This window comes from Oratosquilla oratoria, chromosome 26, assembly GCF_046742065.1.
Source record: "Oratosquilla oratoria isolate Oo_2021 chromosome 26, ASM4674206v1, whole genome shotgun sequence".
Classification (NCBI taxonomy): Eukaryota; Metazoa; Arthropoda; class Malacostraca; order Stomatopoda; family Squillidae; genus Oratosquilla; species Oratosquilla oratoria.
The window spans coordinates 50,688,355-50,714,367 of record NC_134802.1 but is presented as its reverse complement, the minus strand read 5'-3'; the positions used below and the strand labels follow the sequence as shown (position 1 = coordinate 50,714,367).

The 26,013-nt window shown below is 39.8% G+C and overlaps 1 protein-coding gene across 4 annotated transcripts in view; it reads left to right on the top strand.

Moving 5' to 3' along the window:
• LOC143039561 (leucine-rich repeat serine/threonine-protein kinase 1-like) overlaps nucleotides 1-26,013 on the top strand; it is a 154,446-nt gene that overhangs the window by 109,204 nt on the left and 19,229 nt on the right. The window contains exons 7-32 of one of the 4 annotated variants that reach the window (XM_076209767.1): nucleotides 39-182; nucleotides 452-606; nucleotides 1,895-2,065; nucleotides 2,338-2,496; nucleotides 2,936-3,085; nucleotides 3,400-3,592; nucleotides 4,393-4,522; nucleotides 5,026-5,271; nucleotides 5,868-6,058; nucleotides 6,592-6,827; nucleotides 7,662-7,787; nucleotides 10,011-10,178; nucleotides 10,686-10,820; nucleotides 11,776-11,921; nucleotides 12,332-12,476; nucleotides 12,703-12,873; nucleotides 14,362-14,440; nucleotides 16,008-16,232; nucleotides 16,714-16,836; nucleotides 18,318-18,520; nucleotides 19,549-19,708; nucleotides 20,899-21,131; nucleotides 21,875-22,153; nucleotides 23,399-23,595; nucleotides 24,042-24,252; nucleotides 25,736-25,897. In XM_076209767.1, coding sequence (XP_076065882.1) covers nucleotides 39-182; nucleotides 452-606; nucleotides 1,895-2,065; nucleotides 2,338-2,496; nucleotides 2,936-3,085; nucleotides 3,400-3,592; nucleotides 4,393-4,522; nucleotides 5,026-5,271; nucleotides 5,868-6,058; nucleotides 6,592-6,827; nucleotides 7,662-7,787; nucleotides 10,011-10,178; nucleotides 10,686-10,820; nucleotides 11,776-11,921; nucleotides 12,332-12,476; nucleotides 12,703-12,873; nucleotides 14,362-14,440; nucleotides 16,008-16,232; nucleotides 16,714-16,836; nucleotides 18,318-18,520; nucleotides 19,549-19,708; nucleotides 20,899-21,131; nucleotides 21,875-22,153; nucleotides 23,399-23,595; nucleotides 24,042-24,252; nucleotides 25,736-25,897 — 4,538 coding nt within the window. Of the gene's footprint in view, nucleotides 1-38; nucleotides 183-451; nucleotides 607-1,894; nucleotides 2,066-2,337; nucleotides 2,497-2,935; nucleotides 3,086-3,399; nucleotides 3,593-4,392; nucleotides 4,523-5,022; nucleotides 5,272-5,867; nucleotides 6,059-6,591; nucleotides 6,828-7,661; nucleotides 7,788-10,010; nucleotides 10,179-10,685; nucleotides 10,821-11,775; nucleotides 11,922-12,331; nucleotides 12,477-12,702; nucleotides 12,874-14,361; nucleotides 14,441-16,007; nucleotides 16,233-16,713; nucleotides 16,837-18,317; nucleotides 18,521-19,548; nucleotides 19,709-20,898; nucleotides 21,132-21,874; nucleotides 22,154-23,398; nucleotides 23,596-24,041; nucleotides 24,253-25,735; nucleotides 25,898-26,013 lie in introns of all 4 variants that reach the window. The other 3 variants (XM_076209769.1, XM_076209766.1, XM_076209770.1) reach the window with 3 other exon arrangements.

Genomic DNA, 26,013 nt, shown 5'->3' with positions numbered 1-26,013 from the left:
TTGTATTGATTTTTTATACACTATTTTTCTTTTGATAGAGACGTCCCTTCATGTAGCAGTAAAAAACAAACACCACAGCATTGTGGCAATGCTCTTGGCAGCAGGAGCAAATCCAAACCTCCGTGTTTACTTGCCTGATGATGAAATGGCCAGACTTGCAGAGGATGAGTACATATTTACGGGTAATGCCCTCATTGAGCTGAGCTTGTGTTATTTTATATGTAAGCTGATACTCCCAGAAGATTAGCTGTCTAAACCATTTGCTTTTTCATTTATTGAGGAATTTTGGTTGATTTTTTTCTAGAAGGTTTCATAATGCTTAAAATGAGTTGTCCATGTGCATGCATGCAGAAACATTTACAGATTGTTGTGCATCTTTATAAAAGTCAACAGTTTTCTAGATGTTGATACTTGTTTACATGTTACATAAGATTAAATGTTGCAATTACAGGTTCTACTGCACTGGTTGAGGCTTGTAGGAACCGTGACTTGGGGATGTTAGACCTACTTCTCCGAAGTCATGCAAGAGATGACGAGTGTAAAGCACTTTTCATAGCAGCACATGCACGAGATGAAATAATAGTGTCCAAGCTGCTTGCTCTGAAGGTATGTTCCCCTCCCCCACAACCCAAATATCTATGCATGTATAGTATGTTCCCCTCTGCCCACACAACAAATATCCATGCACATATAGTAAACTCCCCCATATCTGAACTGATTGGGTGCCAAGGTGTCTGGGTTTGGGAAGTATTCAGATACAAGAGGTGAAATTATCCCACCCCCACCTCCACTCAGCCATAACAGTGATGCAAGTAGCAAAACAGTTGGACTTGGAGTCCTATTGCCACCACAACAAGGGCAAGGTTTTGATAATGGCATTTTGGATGTGGGAGGGATTACTGTACCTAGTTTTATGGGAGGAGGGGGAAGGGTTGCAGATAATAGGAGAATAGATGGGAGGTAATAAAGGAAGAAGTGGAGTACGAGGCCTAAAAGGGAGTTGTGTGAAGAGGAGGAGAACAGAAGTTAATCTTTTTGTTTTATTTGTCATTCATAAGAACATAAGAATAAAGGAGACTGCAAGAGACCATAAGGCCTACACTAGGCAGCTCCATATCCATCACCACCTGTCGTCCCCATCCATAAAGTCGTCTAATCGTTTTTTAAAACAACTGATAGTTTCAGCGCTTACTACATGGTTACTAAGAGGTTAAGGAATATTTTATAGGGAATTTCATTGTAGATGAAAATAATAGCTATATGTATACTTTCATCCTCTTTGTTTTTTACAAGACATAGCCATTATGACCACACTTTTAAAAGATAGGACAATACTTACTTAAATCCATACATTAACTTCTTCAACCATGATTGTAATTAAGTTTGTAATTAGCAAAAAGGGTGTGGAAGGCAGAGGTGGATGGAGCGAACCTGAGTGGTAGACCAAGAATGAAATGGATGAATGGGGTGAAGGGGGCTTTGAGTGTAAGGGGAATGTCTGTTAAGCAGGGAAGGGAGAAGGCAGGGGATGGGTGTGAGTGGAGAATGGCTGTGAATGAAAAGTAAACTGTTACATCCCAAAGGGATATCTCCTTTTCTTCTCTATTTACTCAAGAGTGGACAAGGAGAGAGGGTTGCTGTGTTAATGAAGTACCTGGCCCTGTTGTGGATGTGCTGTGTCTTGCTGCATTGCTTCTGATGACCTGGGCAGTGAGCAGGAGACAGAAATGACCCTTCATCCACAAGGAGCTAAGATAAAAAGGAAATGGGTGACGAGTGGGAGGGATAGCTGCATGCCTTGGCTGGGTACCTCCCTCATATGGGGGAAGAGACCTTGTAGTATATAGGATAGAATTCATCTGAAGTTGGCACATGCTATTGATTCCATCCCCAGGCACACCCTGATCCAGAGTTTAAAATCAACAAACGAGCTTTAGACATAAAACCCAACCAGCAGTTCAGCTCCCTGAGTATCCCAAGCTCAGGGGGAATGTACTCTTCACTGTGTCCAAGCACTCCGGTCACAATCAACTGGCATGGACAGCGGTGTCTCTCATACTTAAAGGTAAGAGTTTTTCTGCATATTCTATGTAACCCCTTCAAGACAATAACATGGTGCAAATTTTATTTGGACATTGGTGAGAACAAAATCCGCTAATCATGCTACAGTGTTGCAGGGTTTAAAGTTGTCTTTGATAATGAAATGCACAATTGTAACTCAGTTTCCAGAACTGATGTGTATAGCTGTTTATTGGTAAATATATGCTACCATTAACTCTTAATGAACCAAGTGTACTAAAGTTTGCAAGTCCTTAATTTCCCATTATGTTCCCACAGGATCAGTGGCTAGTAGATGCTGCTGTAAACCTCAACCCCAAGCTGAAGTTGAATCCTCGCAACCAGGTGGTGGCACTGTACGCTATCACTCGACTTGACATCTCGAACAATGCACTCACACAACTTCCTGAAACTATTTTTCAGCTCCCCAGCTTGAAGGTATGAGGCTGATAGATTGAATAAAGAGTCAACCAAAGATGGAGAGAGATATTATGACTCTCTCACCCTTTTGGAGATCAGCAGCTCCAAGCCATCTGATAGAAAAGCAATTTCTCCATTTATGTTTCCTTTACAAAGTAAAAGAATTTAGTTTAAAAAAATAAAAAATAAAATAGAAAAAAAAAAAAAAATAATAATAATAATAATAATAATAATAATAGATTGAGAAAGATTGCCATTTTCTAACTCTGCTGTAAAAATTTCAACAATATTTTTTCTTCTTTGAGAGATGACAACCAGTGGTTGCTCCCCTCCTAATATGACTATAAGGTGGTGTTATAGATACATATATACCCATTATGTCTTGTAAGACTAAAGTAAGTGGATTTGCAGATGTTACTGTAATTAATGTAGATTAATATTTAAATTTTAATTACAGAGTCTCAATGCTGCTCAGAACAAAATAGAGCGGTTACCATCGTGTATAGGACAATTTGCCGATGGTACTGTGACTCTACCGAGAAAAGGTTCACCTCGTAAAGAAATGATGCTCGGACCAATATCAGTTCTAGAAGAAATTCATTTACAGGTAAGAAATAAATGTGTCTGCACTGTTCGTACATTCATTTGTATATTATTTATGGATATATATTCCTTCTCTTTCAGTCCTTCTCCCTCTTGTTCTCTTTTTATCTTTTTTCTCTCCTCTTTCTCTTTTCCTCCTTTTCATTGTTTCTTTTTCTTTCCATGTCTCTCTCTCCATGTCACTCTCTATCTCTTTCCTTTTTCTCTTTTCTTTTTCCTTCTACTTTCCCTCCCTTTTTCTCCCTCTCTTTACCCTCTTTTTCTTTCTCTTTTTCCCTCTCTCTCTCTCTCACTTTATATTTTTCTCTTTGCCCTCAGGACAACCGTCTAGACTCATTACCAGATGGTCTTTTTGACCTCCCAAACTTACAAATCATAGATGTTTCCAACAACAAGCTTTCGTCTCTACCCTACAAGTTGTGGTTGGCTCCGAAGCTTCGGGAATTAAATGCCGCCCTAAATCTCTTGCATGACCTTCCTGTCAGACCTGATGGTTACGGTCCAGACTCAGGTGAGTGGTGGAAAGATTCGCACAAGGAAGTGCACCACTTGGGCTGTCCAGGAAATATCATGGACAGAAATATACGCATCAAATCAATCAGTCCATTGCCCCAGATCTCGCCTGCTGTAGACCTCTGGCCACCAGGTCACGGGCACCAGCCACTGGATTCGTCCACTGGTCACTCAAGGAAGAGATACTGTATTGTTGGCTGGATGAGGGAAGTGCAGGATAAAGTGTTCTGTGCTGTGTAGCAATTGCATCAGAGGCAGTCTTGATTCTCTGGCCAGGCCTGTATAGTGTTAGCACTGTTTCAGTGCTGGATGGTGGCCTGGATATAATCATTTGAAGAGGAATCAGTCAATCCATTGTCCCCAATCTCTCTTGCAGAAGACCCGCAGACTTCAGGAAACCAGCAATGGCTGCCGGGTGAGTCCATGAGTCACTTAAGGAAGGCATATTAGGTTCTTGTGGTTGTGAAGAGGGTGAGTGAAAACATATACACAAGCATGGAGGAGTTCTAAGAGTAAGAAAGAGGTGGGGAGGGCTTGTGAGGTGGGAATTTAATGAAAAAGAAAATGGATATAGATATCACAAGGGAAGGAAGGCACACCTATTGAGACGAAATCATATCCTCTTGTACTTTTCTTTTGTTTAAACACCTTCAATTGCATAGTTTTGTTTTGCTTCCAATACAAACGGGTGGGGGATGGTGTGAGTTTCTGAAACTGTCAGTTCTCTATCTTCATTTGTAGGGAGACGCAATAAATAAAAGAAATGTGAATATGATGCCAAATTTTTATGTGTCTCAGGCACAGGATCAGAGACAATGAGTGAAATCAGTGACGAGGACAGCTTGTCTTCTGTCGGTGAACAGCAACGCTCTATTCTGGAAGTGTCAACAGAGGAGTCACCAGGAAGGAGGAAACAAACAGATCCAAGGTAAACGTGGGAGTGATAGTTCATCCAGACAATCTTTATTTTATTGCATTTATGGTTTGTGTTTGTGTGTGTTCTAGGAGTTGATGCATCAGTATAGGAAACTCTGTTTCATGATATGTTTTGTAAAATAATTTTTATGCTCATCAAGATTGTGAATGTATATCTAATTATAGTGTACAGGAAAGAAGCTGTGTGTGTAGTTGGGTATGAGCGTGAGGACTGCTTTTCTATAATAAGCCATCACTAGATAACCCAAGGGTTTACATGAAGATATGAGCACCTATGTGTATCAAAATATTTGAGTACAGTTGGTTTTCTTTTTAGATACATATGTTTAGGAGATAAACAGATACCAGAGATATTTTATTTTGATTGGATTTCAAAACATACTTAACATCCAATTTTTTCTGTTATTTTGTATGTAAAACTTAAGTATATATATATATCTTTTTTGCAAATTTCTTTCTTCAGAACTTTATGTTAATTATGTTTTCCCCCAGAAGTGTGTTCACCTTAGGCAAACACGGGAATGTGATTACGTGTTGTCGGCAGCGGGATCTTAAGCACCACAGCCTTTGGTCCACCAGTGTCGAAGTTCAAGAATCCCTGGCTGGGCCATCTGAGATGGAGGGAACATTGACATCACATCTCCAAGCACTGAATTTGGCTCACAATGCTTTCACTGCTGTTCCTACGGGTCTTGCCTGCCTTGCTCTTTCACTCAATAGATTGAATCTCAGTTACAACAGGTAAAGTGTCTCAAGCAGGTATTAGGTTTTCGTTGAGGCTCTCTGACAGGTTCCATGGGTGTGAAGAGGGACGCAGGAGTCTTAATTTGAGTTTATTACTGAGTAGTTTCATAGGTAGGCTTTCACAAAGGAAAGCTTATCTGTACACCTAGGGATTTTCCCCCCATACAAGGGAGGTAGCCAAATCAAAAAGCAAATAGCCACTCCTTCCGATTTCACTTCCACCCATTCCATTCTCATCCATTCCACTCCCATCCACCCCCTTTTCTTCCCTCCTATCTTAGCTCCTCATGAATGACGGGTCATCCCTGTATCCCACCCACTGCCCAGTGTCAGAAGCAGTGCAGCAGAACTATTCAGGAATAAACTCAGATTAAGATGCTCTGTTTGATGCTAGTCCTTTATTAGACAGTGCTGACATATACTTATGTAGTAAAGTATATACACAGGATTTATTATCCATTTTTAACTAGATATGTTTATAATACTTGCTTTTGTTGTCCATGTGCATAGAAAATTTCTGTTCATGTTACTGAATCTTTCTGTTAAGTGAAATATATAAGTTAGCTTAATTCTGCTGTGATTTGTTTTTCCAGACTTACAGAAATGGGCCCAGCATCAAACTACCCAGTAGGCCTCAAACAATTAGATCTCTCACACAATGGCATCCGTTCCTGGCCAAGCAATATTCCTCGCAGTGAATCCTTAGAAAGTCTCGAGTCCACACACTCTTCCTGCTACTCTTTGTTTGAAATGGGCAAAGGAGGGAAAGGATCATATTGTCAAGGTATGCTAATTCCTAACTACCTTCTTCTTTTTCTAATGTAGTGGGATAGTTTTACATTCTTTGTTATAAATTTCTTACATCTAGGTAGGTGTATCTGATTGGCTTATTGTGGTCAATGATAGGTTTATCAAGTAATGTATTTTTTTTTACACTAGTTTATCTCAAATGCATCATATATTTTGTTGAACTTTTGTAGTTATGTTTTAAGAGTACCCAGTCATTTATGTATGTCATTATACACCAAAGTCTCTTAATCCATCATTTGCCAACTGCCACTTGTGCTGAAATTTGGGCTCAGGGCGTAAACCCACTCTGGGAACTGGCCGAGGACATGAAACACCACTAGTTACTGAATTGGTTTTATGCCCTTCACCCAAACATCCTCAAGTAGCAGTTGGTAAGTGTTGGATTAAGAAACCTAGGTGTATTTATGTGTTATTAATTTTTGCATCATGAAAGTCATATGAATTATGTATATGTTGCTGACATTGTAATCTGGTGGTTGTGTGATTTCATGCTTTGGCTTACGACAGGTGGGAGAAAAAGTGGGCTTGGAAGACCTCGCCTTAACTCCACATCAAGTTCCACTACCATTGCTACCACATTGTCAGTAGCCACCAACACCACCCCTGTTGTTTGTATTCATCGAAGGCACACTCGTCTAGAAACACTAAGAACATTGGTGTTGGCTGATAATCAGCTCACAAGATTAAATCTATATGTGGAAGATAATGAATTCAATGTTGTACATGAAGCAGAAGAAAGTGATGTAAGTTAAATAACTTTTTTCTTTGTTTTTATTTTTGTTTTTATTGGATAAAGAGGGGGTTAGCCAAATATTTTTATCTCTAGTGGCTGAAGAAGGAGTTGCCATACTGTAAAGTAGTAGAGGTAAACCAGCTGTGGCTGTTAGGATCTGCTGTGGAAGAAAAGTGACATGCTTTGCTTTTGATCTGAGCAGTGTGGCAGGGGATAGGGTGACTCATCATCCTTAAGGTGTTGACAGAAGGTCTATTCCCCCTTGTAAAGGGGGTGACCAGCCAAGGCATGCACCTACACTTTACCCATCAGACACCCATTGTTTTCTCTTATATCTTAGCTCCTTGTGGATGAAAGTCCATCCCTTCTCCCCCCCCACTGCCTGGATCAGAAGCAATGGAGCAAGGTAAAAAATCTTACATGTATACATACATATACCAAGGGCTTCTCCCCCATACAAGGGAGATAGCCAAAGTCAAAAGACAAAATTCCACTCCCACCCATATCATCCCCACCCACTCCACTCCCATTCACCATCCTTTCCTCCTTACCCTCTTTTCTTGGATGATGGGTCATCCCTGCATCTCACCCATTGCCCTGGGCCATAAGGATTGCAGTGAGTTACAGCACATCCACAGCAGGGCCACTTCATGTAATTTAATCAAAAGATTTTAAGCCAGGGGGAGCATGTGATTAACGGATTTAAAGAGAAATGGAATGGGTGGGGATGGGTGCATACCTTGGCTGATCATCTTCCTTATAAGGGAAAGAAGCCCTTGGTATATAGATAGACAGAGTATGAATGCCATGTCATCAAATCTCATCATTTTGTCTCACTTTACAGCCCGCTGGAAGATCTGGAACACCAAGCAAGGGACGTCTCTTGTTTCCTAACTTATCAATGCTCGATGTCAGCAACAATCACCTGAGAGAGCTCCCAACAACGTTGCATGACTTCACAAACCTATCTGTGAGTTGCATTCTTAGTCTTTTTGCCAGATTTATAGTGCAGTATCTTTTTGTTTTGTTTTGGAAAGTTTATCTTGTGTAGTTATTGTTTCACTTTGCCTCTTTTCTTGATATTTGTATTAAACTGGGAGATGGGGTATTATAACTTTCTCCCTCAGTTTAACTTTTGATAATGAAGAAATAAAAGATATCATTTGAATACATGCATAATAATCTTCATATGCTGAACAGTGTTAGTGGGAGAATTAAGGTTTATGAAAAAAAAAAGTATTGAATAAAATTGGCAGGAAAGGGAGGAATGGAAGTGGATGTAGATTGTAGATTGAGAGAAGCAAGTAAATCCCTTGGGGGTTTAAAAAATGTAATGAGAAATAGACATTTGGAAATGGATACTAAGAAGAGATTGTATGAAGGGGTGATTGTGCCAACAGCATTATATGGGGCAAAAACATGGAATGTAAGAGAGGAAGAGTTTAAATGTGTTTGAGGTGAAATGTGTGAGAAGTATGGTAGAGGTTACTAGGCTGGATAGAGTGAAAAATGAGGAAGTGAGGAGAGTGCCGATGGAGTAGGAGTTGGGAGATAGGGTGCATGAAAGAGTATTGGGATGGTTTGGACAAGGGGAAAGAATGAGTGAAGAAAGATTAGTAAAAGAAGTGTGGAAGGCAGAGGTGGATGGAGTGAATATGAGGGGGTGACTGAGGATGAAATGGATGGATGAGGTACAAGGGCATTGAGAAAGAGGGGGATGTCTGTTGAGGAAAGAAGAGAGAAGTCAGAAGATAGGGGTGAGTGGAGAATAGTTGTGTATGATGTTGTGATGCGTGGAAGGGAGTGGGTAGGGGATGGAGTTATACGTGAATTATATTTTGATGCAGCACAAAGGAATTTCTTCCCATCTTCTCTTCTGCATGAGGGGATGGAGACGGGGTGCTTCTTATCAAGTGAAGTGTCTTGCTGCATTGCATCTGACCCAGGGCATTGGGTAAGATGCAGGGATGACCCATCATCAAGGAGGAGCCATAAAAAGAGGGAGGGAGAGGTGGTGAATGAAAGTGGAGTGGGTGGTGATGAAATGGGGTGGTGGAATTTGACTTTGGCTACCTCCCTTGTAAGGGGGGGAAATGACCTTGGTATATTTATGTATGTACATAAAATTGTATTACATGTGTCAGTCAATGTAGGTGTGGATTTAAAGATGGATTATAAGGTAAAGGAAAGTGTGTGGATGAAATGAAGAGTATTATTAGAAATTGGTACTCGGGAAAGAAGGCTGTATAAAGAGGTGATTGTACCCATGGTATTGTGTGGAACAGAGGTTCAAAATATGAGCAAAGCAAAGAGGAAGAGATCTAATGTTTTTAGTATAAAGTGCTTGAGAAATATGATGGATGATACAAGAATAGATAGAATGAAAAACATGGAGGTGGGGCAGAGAATGAGGGTGGGACAGGAGTTGTCATATAGGGCAGAGAGAGTGTTAAATTGGTTTGGATGTTGAAAAAGAATGAATGAGGAAAGGTTAGCAAAGAGAGTGTGAAAAACAGAAGTAGATGGAGTAACCTTGAGGGTAGGCCAAAAATGAGATGGATGCATGTGGTATGTCTGTTCACCAGGAAAAAGAGAATTCAAAAGCTAGAAGTGAAGGGATGACACAGCCCAAAGTGATGTAATTCGTGTCTTCTCCGTAATGTATTTTGAGTGAATTAGGAGTGGGGGGCGGGGTCACCGTATTGTGAAGCAGTGGGGGTTAAACCACCTCTGGGTGTTGTTCCCTACTGGGGGAGGTGCTGTGTCTCAGTGCATTGTTTTTGACCCAAGCAGTGTGGCGAGGGACAGGGTGACCCTTCTTCCTAGAGGTTCTGAAGTGGGAGAAGTGGTTTCATGGGTTCTATTTGTTTATGATATGAGTTTGGGCTTCAACTCATGCACCCCTCATAGAAGAGGTAAAATGCCTTTCGTGTATATATGTATTACATTTAATACAAGTATGTATTGGTCAAGCTGTCAATGCACATTTGGATTTGAATGGGTATGCATTTCTAACTCAAATATACACTCTTTACAATCCACTGATTAAGGGGGTGAATGTGTCAGACCATACACCCACAACAAAAGATCCACTTTTCCACCCCCTCCAATTGTAGCATTTTGCAGGTGAATAAAAAGATAAATAGATGAATGAAAAAATTGAAGAAAAAAAATTATTATTTTCATTTTTCAGGTTCTGAACTTGTCAGGAAACACAGAGGTGACAGAACTTCCACCGGAAATGGGTCTTCTTTCGCGTCTTTGGAACTTGAATACAAGAGGCTGTTCTCTTCAAGAGCCTTTAAAGTCCATGATCGACAGTAAAAAGTACAAGACTATGGATGTCATTGGCTACCTCAAAGTAACTTTTCTTCTTTTTATATTGTCTAATTCATCCTTATTCCTATTCCAGTTTTATATTTATATTCCTTATCTTAGTGTAGACATAGAGGAAATAATTTATAAACTTTAAACCTTGTTAGCAGTTACCCTGGTTTAAGTCAGGAAGTTTTTGTAAAGCAAATTGTAATCACCTCTGCATTCTTTAATGCACATGCACATTTTAGTATTCATGCAGAATGCTTTTGGTATATAGAGATGGAACATGGTTAAATGCAATTCACTGTTTGAATCTCAGCTTAAAATACAAAAATTTGATTTTCTTTAGAATTTTTTTCACAGCTCAATTTGTCTATATAACAGATATGTAGAGATCTGACTGCACTGTCAATAGATAAGTATAAGCAAAACAGATACATTAAGAATAGAGAATTTTGTTATTTTTTAAATATTTTTTTGTAATTTGAATTTTTGTCATCCTTTTTAGTGAGGTAAGCATTTATGTATACACATTATGGTCCTATTTCAGAGTATTCTGGAAGATGCACGTCCATATGCAAGGATGAAACTAATGATAGTGGGAGTCCAGGGTATTGGTAAAACATCACTCCTAGAGCAATTGCGACAAGAAGGGACTGGTTCCTACAGAAAGAAGCCAGTAGAGGTAAGCAGAGCAAATTTTATATACATATATACATACATACAAATGTATATACAAAGAATCTCTTATATGTACTGATATGCCTATGTTCAGATCACCACCCCACACTAAAATGGTGTCATCAAAGAATCAGCCTGGCAGCAGATGCCAATTTCTCTAGAAATAATGATCGTTACTATTACATCTAGGTACCTCCCCGAAGGGCGTGACTTTACTCCCATGAACCAATAAATTTTTCTCCTCCTCCACCCTGTCTCCAATCAGAAAGACTGTTAAAACATCTTAACCTCTTCACTCCGGGGCACATCACACGTCTGGCAGCATTAGCTGCCCGACGTGCGATGTTGCGTCATAATAATCGCATTATAAAAAATAAAGTCAGTGCTCAATCGTTCGTTCTCTTTCACCCGTGTATTTTGATAACCATAGAAAATTGATGAAGCCAGTTTAGAGAGAATGGAAATTACGTAGGTACGACTACAATAAATATAATCAAGATGGCGACGTCGGCATCATCGAGTACCCACTTGCTCCTCATGCCGCCTATATAGGCGTCACCGTATGGAAGTGGTTAAGCAATACTACTTACTCAAGTAATCATGATATGGCTTAGTTTACATATTACATCAGCAATAAAATCTAGTCCCTAGCAGTTGTTTATAAACTTTAGACGAGGAGTGAGATTATGGAACTCCTTCCCGGCTATTGTTTACCAAACATTGAACTCATAAAATGAAATTCTTGCCACCTACACCTTTATCTACCAGCCTCTTACAGGGCTCGGCAGCTACCCTAGGTCATCCCAACCAACCATTTTCTACAACCCTCATACAGCCTCTTACATTAGATATACAGATAGAATGTTGAGAATTGTTATATTTTTTACCTTGATATTTATTTTTTTGTGAAAAATAAGGAAATGTAAAGAGTATTTAATTTTCTGTTGTGCATCTTTCAGCACTGGGCTAAACGCATGGGAAATCGTAACATTAACACGCGCACATCTAGGGGCACAAGTATGTCTACAGTTGGTGTAGATATTGGTGATTGGATCTTTGAGAAAAAAATAAGAGGGCACTCCAGCCATGGACCTGTTGTTTTCAGGTGAGGATAATTGAGAGTAGATACAATTCCATGAAAAAGTCATTTTATCCTTGCCATAGATTTTTTCTTTTTCTTTTCGTATTTCTTCTTTTTTATTTTTTATTTCTTTCTCTTGTCTTTCTTTTTTGTATGAGACTATACCATATATATATATATTCATCATGGATATAGTCAAGCAGCTAGATTTTGATAGTTTTAATAATATACAAAAGGTTTATACCATTATGTGCATTGCAACAAAACTATTGAAACAAATGCATATTGCATTGTGCTACTCTCTTTAACAACTGGACTGAACCTGTGACCAAAATCAGTTTCCTCAGGAAGCTAGGATCTCCTGCAGGAGAGAATTAGGTAACAATAGATTGACTTGACTTTTGATGTCTGATTTTGTTACTGGATGCTTACAGAACATGGGACTTTGGTGGACAGAAGGAATATTATGCTACACATCAGTACTTTCTTTCCAAACGCTCTCTATACCTGGTTGTGTGGAAGATCACAGATGGCGAGAAAGGTGTCAATGAAATCTTACAGTGGTTGGTTAATATTCAGGTAAGTGTTACACCTCCTTGTATTTTTCTGCACACAGACACCTCAAATTCTTAAATATGATTTATACAATGTTCCTGCCTCTTCATGTGTTCCAAATGAGATAGACCCAAAACAATAAACTTTTATATTGTAGTACCAATTTAGCTTGAAATCTCATTCTATACAAGTGTTTGAACTTTTCATACTTTGTCTTGTATCTACTGAATACAATTGCTCAATCTTTTAGGCAAGAGCACCCAATTCTCCTGTTCTGGTTGTTGGAACACATTATGACCTTGTCAAAGAAAAGTTCCCCTCATCATGGAGTGAAGATCTACAACAGATGATCAGAGACCGGTTTATCAATGTCATAGATGCAGACAAACTTGGCTTACCAAGAGTATTAGACACTATTGAGGTTTGTATGAAAGAAATATATTTTCCAGCAAAAGAATGCGTGTGAACTCTCATAATGCACTTGGCCTGACTTTTTACCCTTAGAACAACAAGTGAATATTGAATGAGGTGGAGAAAGAGCAGAAGGGAGAAAGCAAAGATGTGCTGAAAGTAAGTTGAGTAAGTATGGAGAAAGAGGATGAATGCCACGTGAAACTGAGTGATATATAAAATATTGTGAAGGATAGGCACAGAATGGGAATAGAAAAAGAATGGATATGTTTCAAGGAGGAACTATTAAAGAGCATAGAGACAGTGTGTAGGATGAGGAGAATGAATGGAAGCAGAAAGAAGGATAGTGAATGGGAGAATCATCCAATCCATTGCCCCTGGTGTCTTGTGGGAGACTCATGGCATGTAACTGCTACAGCCACTGGTTTGGTTCACAAGCATTTGAAGAAGAGATTTTATGTTGTTGTTTGGACAGGGCAAGAGTAGGACAATGTAGAATGAGGCAATATGTGTTTAATGTGTGGCGGAATGAAGAGGTGGTAGTTGTGGAAAAGAGGCATATGCATGAGGAATGGTTGCAAAGAAGAAGTAAGAGAAGTATAAAGAGGTGGGAAGTGAAGTGCAAGGTGAAGAAGGCCAAGAGAAGAGTGGAGATATTTACCTAATTGTAGTATACAGTAACAACCTGTGATAATATTTTTTCCAATCTTGCTTTATCTATCTGTATACCAAGGGTTTTTTCCCCCCCACACCATGGAAGTAGCCAAAGTCAAAAGGCATATTTCCATTCCCATCCATTTCATTCCAACCCATTCCACTCCCATCCACCACCCTCTCATCTGAGCTTCTTATGGATAATGGGTCATCCCTTTATCCCACTCACTGCCCTGGGTCAGAAGCAATGTAGCAAGACACAACACATTCACAGCATGGCTGCTTCACTTAATATGTGATCACCCCTCTCCATCCCCTTTCTAGCAGAAAAATAGGAGACAAGGAGAAATCCCTTTGGGCAGCATCAAAATATCATTTACACATAAACACTCCCCCCCCCCCCCATTTAAATTTTTCTTCTCTGCTTCTCTATTCATGTCTCTTACCCATATAGTACTGTCAGCGCAATCACACTTTCATATAATCTCATTATGCTTTTTGATTCCCCAAGACATTTACTTGCTTCTCTCAGTCTACAATTTACCTCAACCTCCATTCCTCCCTTGCTCTATACCAAACCTATTTTATCCAAATAATTACCCAATCTTGCTTTATACCAAACCAAAACTTGTTTTATATTCATTTATGGTCTCAGTTTGGGCTGTATCATCTTGGCTATCCATGCATATGTGCAGATAACTGTATTTCTTGATATCCTTCAGACATTTCATGTAGTTCTCTTCTCTTAATTTCCATGACCTCTTGACATTCTTCCATCCCAAACCAAGAGGTCTTGTCTGTCAGTTTTGTCCACTTCCTTTAATGAGCTATGTGTTTTTTTCAGGTGAGCTGCAAAAGTAGACACAATGTCAAACTCCTGTGCAACCTCATCTATGATACTGTGTTCTGCCTTAAAACACCAGGTAATATATACAGATCAGTTTCTTAGTTATCAAGTCTTACTTTTTTATTTTGTAGCTGCACTCTTGTACATCATATTGTGCTGTTAAATAAATTAAACAGTGAAAAATGTGTTGATGAGCCAGACTCTGTCTTCAGTGAAGATACTATAAAAGAGAAATTTGCACATGTTATGATTGGAAGGAACCAAGGATGAGGTGGATGGATGGGGTAAAAGGGGCATTGGGAAAGAGGGGAATGTCTGTTGAGGAAAGAAGGGAGAAGACAGAAGATATGGGTGAGTGGAGAATGGTTATGTATGCATGATGCTGTGATGCATGGAAGGGAATGGGTTGGAGATGGGGGTTTAAGGGCATATGTGTGAATGATATTTTGATAGAGCCCAAAGGGATGTCTCCCCATCTTCTTTTTTTCTGCATGAGGGAATGGAGAGGTGGTTGCTGATTAAATGAAGCAGCCTTACTGTGGATGTGCTGTGTCTTACTACATTACTTCTGACCCAGGGCAGTCAGTGAGATGCAGAGATGACCCGTCATCCAGGAGGAGCCAAGCAAAGAGAGAAGGAGGAGTGGTGAATGGGAGTGGAATATGTGGGGATGAAACGGGTGGGAGTGGATCTATGCCTTTGACTTTGGCTATCTCCCATGTTGGGGGAAAACATCATTGGTATATGTATGATTGTGAATTACTTCTTGTACTCACATATTCACATAGATTTTTTTTTTCCTTTTCTTTTTTATATTGTAGCAAGATGGTTTAGTTTTTGTGTGTTACTCCAAAGTAATGTAAGTAAAAGCAAGTAAGTTATAAGAAAAAGTGTTCTCTTCCTACTAGATGTAACATGTGTTTTATTTGGGCTGCAATCAGGGATGAAGGGTCATCCCTATACCCCTGGTTCACTGCATTGCCTTTGACTACAACTGGTGTGATTCACGGACAAGGACGACCCTTCATCCACAGTGTGATGGGATAGGATGGGCAGTAAACAAGTTTTTGATTTGTGTAGGGTGGGTGTGTGCTTTGTCTTGGCCAACCCGCTTATAAGAGGGAAAGGGCCTTTTGGTATTTACAGTATATATGTTACCAGAGACCTTTACTCTGCTGACAGAACCTGCATTCATGGAACAAATTTCTATGTCATTTAACCCTTCTAATGCCTGAAGTAACTGATATGTTTTATTTTAGTTTTGCCAGGCAGTTTTGTTCATACAGACATACATACATACTGGAGTCTTAATCCGAGTTTTTTTCTAGACTAGATTCTCTACAAGCTTTTTTAAAAGCTTTTTCATTTTCTTTTGAAAAAGCTTGTCGTGAAACTAGTCAAGAATGAAATTCTGATTAAGACTCCAATCTTTCCTCTGCCCAACAACTTCAGCTTGTCAGGATGTCTCAACAATACATTCAGACATATACCAAAAGGCCCTCTGCCCCTTACAAAGTGAGTGGCTAGCCAGGCCGTGTATCCACTCTTCATCCCTCCCACACCCATCTGCTTTCCCTTTTATCTTTGCTCCATGTGGATAAAAGGGCCTTATCTAATAAGAACAAAACTTCCTTGCTCCCCAGGAAGTAAAGAACGCCTCCTGGAACAACGTATCCCAGCCTCCTACCTGGCCCTTGAGGACGTTGTAGGAGTCCTTGGGCTAGAAAGAAGGATCCAGGGGCGAGATCCAGTACTGCCAGCAGACAAGTATCAGTCCTTAGTCATGCAAGAAATGGGAGCAAGAGGATATCAGCCATTCAGAGATACAGCAGAACTCAACCAAGCGACCACATTTCTTCATGAGAATGGTAGGAAATCATTTGAGCAGTAATTTTTTGGTAAATATTTTGTGGATGATATATCATGACTAAAATGGTATATATATACATATATTTTCTCATTTGCAATATGTCTTGCTACACTGCTTCTTATCCAGGACAGTGGGCGAGATGTAGGGATGACCTGTCACCTAAGAGGACCCAAGAAAAGAGGGAGGGAGTGGTGGTGGATGGGAGTGGAGTATGTGGGGATGAAATGGGTGGGAGTGGATTTATGCCTTTGTCTTTGGCTACCTCCCTTGTAAGGGAGAAAAAGACATTGGTATATGTATGTTTAGTGTGATTACTTCAGCAGCCAATTCTTTAAACAGTGAATGATTTATGGACATCAGTTATTATGCTTCTTAAGATTTTATTTCAATTTGTATTCTTTCTTTTAATTTCACAGGAATATTGTTGCATTATGAGGATGATACACTGAAGGACTTTATTCTTTCTTTTAATTTCACAGGAGTCTTGTTGCATTATGAGGATGCTACACTGAAGGACTTGTACTTCCTGGATCCACAGTGGCTTTGTGATATGTTAGCTCATGTTGTTACAATACGGGAAATCAACCCATTTGCTCGTAACGGTAAGATCCCGAGATTTCTCTGTGATGCATGTTTCACATAATTATTCTGACTATTGCCAGGCAATTTTATTCAAGTCTGTCTATACCAAAGACTGCTCCCCCCTTATAAGGGAGGTAGCCAGCCTTATAAGGGGGAAGAAGCCTACAGACCATACAGAACAAACCCCTAAAGACAATGACAGGCTGCACAAATACAACACCTACAGACCATTCACACCAAGAAAAGTCCACAAAGTCAAGGAACACCTTGATACTAGAGGCACACAGACACTTGCTGCAGCCTCCACAAACATAGCACACCCACTACACTACATAGCAGAACACCCACACACGACAAGAAACATTAAAACAACACCCAGATACCTATATTACACACAAATACTCTCTTCTCTTCCTCCACAACCACCAGACACCAGCCTCCAGAAGCATATCCACAATCTTATCACTCACCGCTCCATCAGTAAACTAAAAGACAACACATTGCTGCATGCCAGACCCCCTAATATCCATCCTTCTGAATCCCCTCTCCCCTGAAAGGACAGAGTCTACCTGGCCAGACTGCAATGCAGCCACCACCATCCAGCCCTTCTAAGCTACCAGAAGATGCTGTATGACTGCATTGCAGACAACTGTCCAGGACCTGAAACTTCACCCTATAATAGAGAACATATTATGGAAGACTGCATTGTACACAATCACGCACACCAACAACTCAATATACACTCCATAGAGGATTTGTGGGAAAACCTCATTCCAGCCATGGCGTTACTCAGGGAAATGGGACTGCTCGGCCAGACAGCCTGGGGAACAACAGATAAATAAAAACAGAAAAAAATAAATCCAGACAATTCCACAAAATCTCTTCTCTGATTGAGTATGAAAAGGTTAGCCTCTTCAATACAAGTCAAATATTTATGCACACATTAGCTGCCTGATGTACGATGATGCATCACATTAAGTGCGAAATAGAATACAGTATAAAGTTACAGCTGTTATACTCATTCTCTTTCATCCAGAATGTTTGTAACCATAGAAAACATGATCAAGCATGCTACAAATACAAAATAAATGTAATCAGGAAGCTGATGCTGGCATCCTCATATACTCACTCACACCTCGTGACATCTCTGTAGGCGCCACTGTATTCAAGATAGTTTTTAACTATTTTAAATGGCAAAAATTTCCCTCAACTGAATAATGTTGCCTGTCAGTAACCGGAGTAAAACATTGATGGTAATAAGTCCAGGAAAGGGTTCAACATAATCAAATTTTTCATATATATACTGTATATATATATATATATATATATATATATATATATATATATATATACATATATATATATTGACTTGACCACCTTCCTTGGAAGAGGGAAAGGACTTTTGGTATATATACATATATGTATAATTTTTTTTTTTTTTTTTTTTTTCCATTAACTTGTGTCTCCAAAGTATAAAAGTTTCATCTGTTTTTTCTTGCAGGTATCATGAAACTGGATGACCTGAAGCACGTGTTCAAGTCGTCAACCTGTGCCCCAGTCGACGCAAAGTCCTACATTGTCAACCTCCTCAACAAATTTGAGGTTGCGCTGACATGGGACAATCGGACACTGCTCATTCCTTCTCTGCTCCCCACAGAGGAACAATTGAGAAGTGGCCTGCCGGGGACAGACGTTAGGGTAAAGGTACTCTTCTGACCAGGGGGTTCAGTGCAACTGCAGCTCTTTTTCTTCTTTTGCCAATGGTTAACATGTGTTCTGTATAGCATTTGTTTTGTAACCTCAGAGTTCAAGTAGCCTGCCTCTTCTGTAGCCGATTGAAAAATGATCAGTTTACCATCTTTGAGTTTCAGTACTTAAGTGATGCCATATACACACACATACATACACCAGAAGGCTCTTTCCCCCTTATAAAGGGGGTGGCCCAGCTTTACATACATATATAACACACTCATGCCCACACTCGGTACGTATTATCCTCCCATTCACTTTTTATCTTGTTCTACATTTTAACAGCTTCCTTTTCCCACAGCTTCTAAAATCTATATATTTACTGTTCTGATTTGTGTCCTACTTTATTTTCTGATTTTCATTTTGTCTAGATTCATTTTCTTCCCCTTTGTACGTGCTGTTGCTGTTCACCCCTGGTTTGTTGTAGACTAAGGAACTTTTTATTTAGAGAGGGGTTACAGATTTTTATCGCACAACTTTGTGTGCTGCCAGTAGGAAGAGAGCAAACTAATATGCATCATAATAGTTTTGAAAATGGTGTATAGGTGATTGAAGTAATTTTTTTCATGGTTTGCTGTTTGGAATGCAATGTCGTCAAGATGCTTGCTGTTTTGTTTCATACTTGTGAGATAAATTGAAAGATACTAACTTGAAGTGAATAATCTGTATCTAATGGTTTTAGTTTTATTGTAATTCAGTTGAGTTATATTGTGGGGTTTGTGTTTGTGACCAAGTTTTAAAGATTTTTTTTTTTTTTTTTTTTTTTTTTGCATGTATGAATTAGCTTGAGTACCATAATTTTCTGTTATATGTGGGAAGTGTCAGTGACCAAACTTTAGTTCATAACTAACAGTTTTAGGTAATAGGCTATCCTAGACATGTGAAAATCAGCATCTTAAAATTACCATTTTAAAAAGTGTTATGGGTAGTAGGTGCAGTCGCCTATATGCAGATTTTATTTCTACACATTAACTCAAATGCAGATTCCCGTTCGGTCCCGTGGTTGGTCTGTAAGAGGGAAGAAATTTCCAGGAGCTTCAGGATCGACTATTGTTGGCAACTCCTCCTTCTATATATCCAATGCAGATGATCGAAGACTATCAAAACCAATTCCCACATTTGCCCTTACAACCGAAGCCATTGGTAAGTGTAGGATGATTAACCTCTTCCATAGTATGTGTGAGTAAATTTTGACGCAGCCCGAAGGGATTTCTCCCCGTCCTCTCCTTATATGCAAGGGGGGACGGAGAGGGGGGGTCGCCGATTAAATGAAGCGGCCTTGCTGTGGATGTGCTGTGTCTTGCAACACTGCTTCTGACCCAGGGCGGTGGGCAAGGTGCAGGGATGACCCATCATCCAGGAGGTGCTCAGATGAGAGGGAGGGTGGGAGGGGTGTCGAGTGTATTTAGGGATGAAATGGGTGGGAGTGTTTTTATGCCTTTCCCTTTTTGGCTACCTCCCTTGAAAGGGGGAAAAAGCCTTGGTATATGGTATATGTATATAATAATGTCTACACAGGCATCATGAAGCACGAGGATGCTGGCGTTGGCATCTTGATTATATTTATTTTGTAGTTGTAGTTGAGTGGCCCCTGGATTCTCTGAACTGGCTTGAAAAAGAATGAGTAAATCAGCAGTGACTTTATATTTCATCATGATTGGGAATCTGATGCTGTGCACAAGAATTTGACTCGTATTGAAGAGGTTAAAAAGTGTGTGAGTTGTGGGGGTGGATGGGGAATGAGGGAATGAGAAATGGGTCCATAAATACGTATAATGTGCAAGAGTAGGAGAGTACCCAAGAGTGGATGAGGAGGGAGGTTCAGAGGTGGTTCCCATCAATCCGCCCATTACCCCGGGTCTCTCCTGGAGGAGGTCCACAGCTCTCAAAAGTAACCAGCAACAGTTGGCCACCATGGGCCACTCAGGGAAAGAAGGAATTTGCAACTTTTTTGTCTAGGGATGTTAGTTTGAGTCAGTGTGAAATAAGATGTACAGTGTCTTCTGTGTGATGATGGTTGCATCCAGGGTAGTTTGATCCTGTGACCAGGCCTGAGATGGACATGTGGTGAGAGTTAAAGGGTTCAGACTGTTTCCTCCCTTACACCTAGCCATCACTTTGTGAGTAACAACCAGATGAATGAAAAAATACAAACATAACCATTAAGTAATCTGATTCACAGCTTTAGCTTCCTCCTTCTCCAAATGCTTATTTCACAAGCAAGAATTTCCAGGTTATTCAGATTTGTTTTACTGACAAAAAGCATCCCAGATTATCGAGACATTTCACTAAGAGAAAGTTCTAATCTATTTCAACAATTGTTTCACCAACAGGAAGTCCCAAGAAGGACATGGAGGACCCAGCTTGCACAACTCCAACAGCTGCCACCGAGTCCAGCCCATCTGCCATCCAGGTGACCCACCGCTCAGCGCCTCACGCAGCAATCAGACGGCTGTTGCTCATGTCCTACTTCCCCTCAGGGTTCTGGTCCCGGCTCATTACGAGGATACTCGCCGATGATGCTGTGGTGGACATTGTCCGCAACTACTTTGTTATGCCTCGAGAGGTTAGTCATGCAAGTTACATCTTTTCTCTCTTTCCTTTTTTTTCCTCCTCTTCTTCTTGTTCTTCTTCTTCTAACAATGTAGACATTTTTCTTTAACAGTAGTAGTAGTAGTAGTGTACTAGTGTGAGGTATTTAATTTTAGAATGAAGAAGGTTGCCCAGTTGTAATAACGAAGTTTCTGGTTTACTCTCCACAAACAGAAGTGGTTAGGCATAAATTTACATGATTTATTTGTACATACATATCAAAAGGCTTTTTCCCCCTTATGAGGGGGCTGGCCAAGTCTAAACTTACACCCATCCCACATCTATCCAATACCCGTTAGTTGCCCCTCCCATTTTGGACCTCATTGATAAGCTTATCATAATGTTGTTTGTACAGGTTATGATTCTTCTTTCCATAACACTGATTTTCTCTCTCTCTCCCCATTTCTCACTGTCTATCTCTAATTGTAGTTGAGGACTTCCAACCACTTTGCAATTATAAGTACCTTACCGCAATCCCCCTTGAAAATACAGGCTACTTACCCCCAGCTTTTATAAATACAAATTCCTTGCCTCCCCCTCCCTCCCCCCTTGCCATAAGCCCTTTCAGTTTTCATCATCACCGTAAATTACAGAACGTAAAAATATGTTGCTACTCAGTTTTTTACCCTTATGTGTTATTTGTGGTAATTGTTTAAGTAATAAAACAGTACAACATTCTCTGTTGCATTGAAAAAAAAATTATTATCCATTTTTCAGGTATTAAGCGATAAGGACCTGTCATCGGTTCTTGGCGGTCAGGCAGAATGGGTCTGCTGGCAAACTGGGATGGAGCTTCATTATGCACATACAACACTTTTTCGCATGCGCGAAGTCATCCCCAGTACTACAAGTGGCTTCCAAAATCCTCATAACCTACATCACAATCAAGCCTCCCCACCACCTCATCATCAGCACCAGCATACCTTGCAACTCAGTTATGACTACAAAAGTATGAGGTTCTTAATACGGCAGGAGGGCGTGTGGTCAGATGTAGAGGTGAGTAATTTCATATCAGAGAAGAAAAAAGTAGATTAGTTTTGCAAAGGAGAGGCAAAGAGGTTAGGTTTACAAAGGAGAGGGAAAGGAAGGTTAATTTTGTAAAGTGTATGAAAAGGGAATGGTGAATGGGTGATGATGGCCCAAAGGAATTTCTCCTCATTTCCTCTAATTACTCATGAGTGGATTAGGAGGGAGGGTCACCATGAAAATGAAACTGGCTGCCACCCTTACAAGGGGGAAGAAGCCTTTTGGTATATACATACATACATATACCAAGGCTTTTTCCCCTTTACAAGAGAGGTAACCAAAAAGGAAAAGGCATAGAATCATTCCCACCAATTTCATCCCTGAATACACTCCACACCCCTCCACCCTCAACAAAGATATAGAGAGGAAATGAGAGGTTAATTTTACAAAAAAAGGAGGGTTAGAAAAAGTTTAAGTATAAGGGACATATTTTGCTTCTAAACTCCTTCAACATAGCGATATACTTTACTGATTTTGATCAGCGTAAGGACAGGTGATGTTATGTTGCTGCTGCGGGAAAGACTTCAGACCAACTCAAGGTTTTGATTGGTTGAGACCCAATCAGTCTGAAGTCAGCAAAGCACATCACCATATCAGAACCGTATATTATAGTTCCATATAATGGGATGTTGACTGCTTAGTTGCATGGAGTTTTATAGACAAGAGGAGGAGGTCTGTTGAGGAAAGAAGGGAGAAGAATGGGGATAGGCGTGAGTAAAGAATGGTTGTGTATGGATGATGGTGATAGTGGCCCTCTGGCCCTCCCATAGATCTCTGGGAAGAAACATGAGACAGTTGTCAATTTTTGTATTAGCATGTGACTATAGATACATCACTGGCTTGTATAAGTCGGAGGAGAGCAGTCGCCAGTTATCAGTTTTCTTTATGTGAAAAAGTGAAGGAAATTCACTTGAGGTTAATGGGAAGGGAGATCTTAGGACTGGTCCAGAGACAAAGTGTCAGCCCCTTTTGATTGAGGTGAGATTATGAATAGATTTCAAAGATGGGGTAGGGAGAGAGTTTTCTCTCATGTCTGTCTCATGCCCATCTCGTGCACAAGACCTGCTTCCCTAAGGGACGAATGGTCCCACTCAGAGGCTGTTGCTGGTTACCTGAAAATCACCCATTGTTGGTCCAAATATTAATTAGGGCATTTTATTTTATGCAACATAACATCGAGAGATGGGTTTTAAGTCATCATGTCTTTTTTTTTAGGTCAACAACTCTGCTGTATTAGAGATTCTCCTCCCTAATGAGGCTGTTGTCATTAAACGCCCACTTCCTGATCTGGATGCCAAAGATGAAGTTTTGGCTTGCGGCATACAGTCAGTAGTACTTGACCCTTCACCAGAGTGTGTAGCCAAACTTCTTTCATTAGCAGTGGACCACATTGACACACTGTTGGAGGACTGGTGGGTCACCTTTTTATTCCTTAAAATAAAATTGATAAAGATTTAACAGAGTTGAAAACTTGAAGGAAAGGAGTAGGTAGTGACTTGAATTGTAATACTCACATTTTTCTGAAAAAAGGGAATAGAGAAATATTAGAAATTGGAGAGCAAACAAAATTTCTGAGTTAGAATCTAATCTGTCATGTAGCCTATATTAGAGAAGAAATTTACACCTGAGGAAAATATGGCAATATTGCAAAAACATTCTTACTCTGGGCTCATATTAATGCATTTTTATATCTTCACTAGAATAAGCCTTGATATTAGAACTTTTACCCTAAAACATTAAAGATAAATTTAAGTAGATACAACAGCTACCTCCCTTGTAAGGGGGAAAAAGCCTTGGTATATGTATGTATGTACAACAGCTGCATTGTATTTTGGTTTTATTATCTTCTTTTTGACAGGTATCCAACCCTAGGTACTCGCTTTGTTCACACAAGCGAGGGTAAGTTCCTAGTGACACGTTTGGTGCCTTGCCCGGTATGTTTGGAGTGCCATGGACAGCATGAGGGACCAGGAAACCATCCCCAGGCTCGGCACCTGCCAGACAACTGGGGTTCCTTTGTTGAGATGAACCCTCTTTACTGCTCCATGACTGCTTCTCAGATGTCACAGGTTAGGGAGGAACTTTGGATCTCAGTATGTTTGTACTTGTTTATCTAAATGTGATAATATTCCGATGTGGGTGTTATGTTTCTGTGTGCAAACAAATTAGTCAGATATTTTGGTTGATTGCCTCATGCATGGTTGTGGTGGTGTGTATGTCACCCAGTGGCAGAACTAAGGGCATTTCTTGGTTGCACTCCATGTAACTTTTTTCATGAGTATTGTAAATAAAGTGGTTGTACTCCAATGTGGATTGTACAATAACTCCTTTCACAAGAGAGGGAGGTGTTGGTGAAATTGAAGAAAAGAATATAGATATTCCTCAGTCAAAAAGTTTTCTTTTCAGGGATTGGAGAAATATATGTATTTCTTAAAATTATGTTACATCGTTATCTCATTATAAGCTCTGCCCCTGTTGGTGTACAGCTATATATGCTCATCAAGTCAGGGTGCATGTGTAAATTTGGCACAAATGAATGGTAGCATGCATATGCAGTATATTAATAATATATTGCCCTGCATGCATAAAACTATAAACATTTGAATGATTAAACATCACAGCAGCAGAATTTTCATCAGGTTCTCAGATTCTTTGTATGCAAGATTGCACTTAAAAACACCAAGTAAATTTGTTCATTATAATTTTGGATAATATATGTTTATAGGTTTAGACAAAACATATCAAAACAAATAGTCGACTGTAGCCTCTGTGTATCTAAGTAGTGGTGCTGAATAATTTGTTTTTCTAGTGTCTATTTACAAGGCAGTGTTTGTCATATAATTTTTTTATATTCATCTCGCTCTCTATTCAATTGTCTGGATCAGTATCCCTCCCATCACCCCCACATCCCTCCATTATTAATGCGGACATTAATCACCTCCCGCACCCCTACCCAAAAGTTGCTGAAAAAGAGTGCCAAGTAATTTTGCTGAAATTTAGATTTCATCAGTCATTAGTTCTTGTAAGCTTTACAACATATGACAATGATTCACAAATATATGATTTTCAAGCAAAATAAATATTTCATGGAAACTATAAGCAACTGCTTTGACACTAAGAAGTTAAGTTATATGATGAAATTATAAAGAAATACTTGCAGTACCCAGTATGATGCATCCTCACAGAATCATAATGCCTCTGTCTTCATAGAGCCTGTAATAAATGAACAAGAGTCCTTTAGTATGGTATAAAGTGCTTCAACTGCTAGAACAGGAAGACTGATAAAGCAGAAGTAATGCAGTTTAATTGTTTTGCTCACAAAAATATAAAAAGTCAGCCTCTACAGACATAGCATCTTCTTAATGATTTAACATTGAGTGAGCAAGAACATTCCAGCACAAAATACAGGTCCATAGGAAGCACCCTAACTTAGGTGTTTGTCCTGAATGAGTGACACTAATAACTCTGCACACTGTAATAACATCTACAGACATTAGCAACCTAAGCTAAGAGTCACCTCAATTGCAACCTTTGCTACGTCACCTCCCACAGGACCTTTCGGGCTCACAGCATCCATCCCTGGAACACTCACTTCTTACTAACAGCTTGGGAGGATCTTTAAGCAATTCTCTTAATCCTCCACCACCTCCCACTCACACTCCACAATCTCCTTCATCCTCCTCTTCCTCCACATGTGGTGCCTCACAACACCAGGTAATGTTGATGTTCGTGTTCATGTCGAGTCTGTCTTCTCTTGGGTTGCTGTAGTATTGTGATCCTTGGGTCTCAGTGTTCTGTCACTTTAATTTCTTGAATATAGAAATTAATTT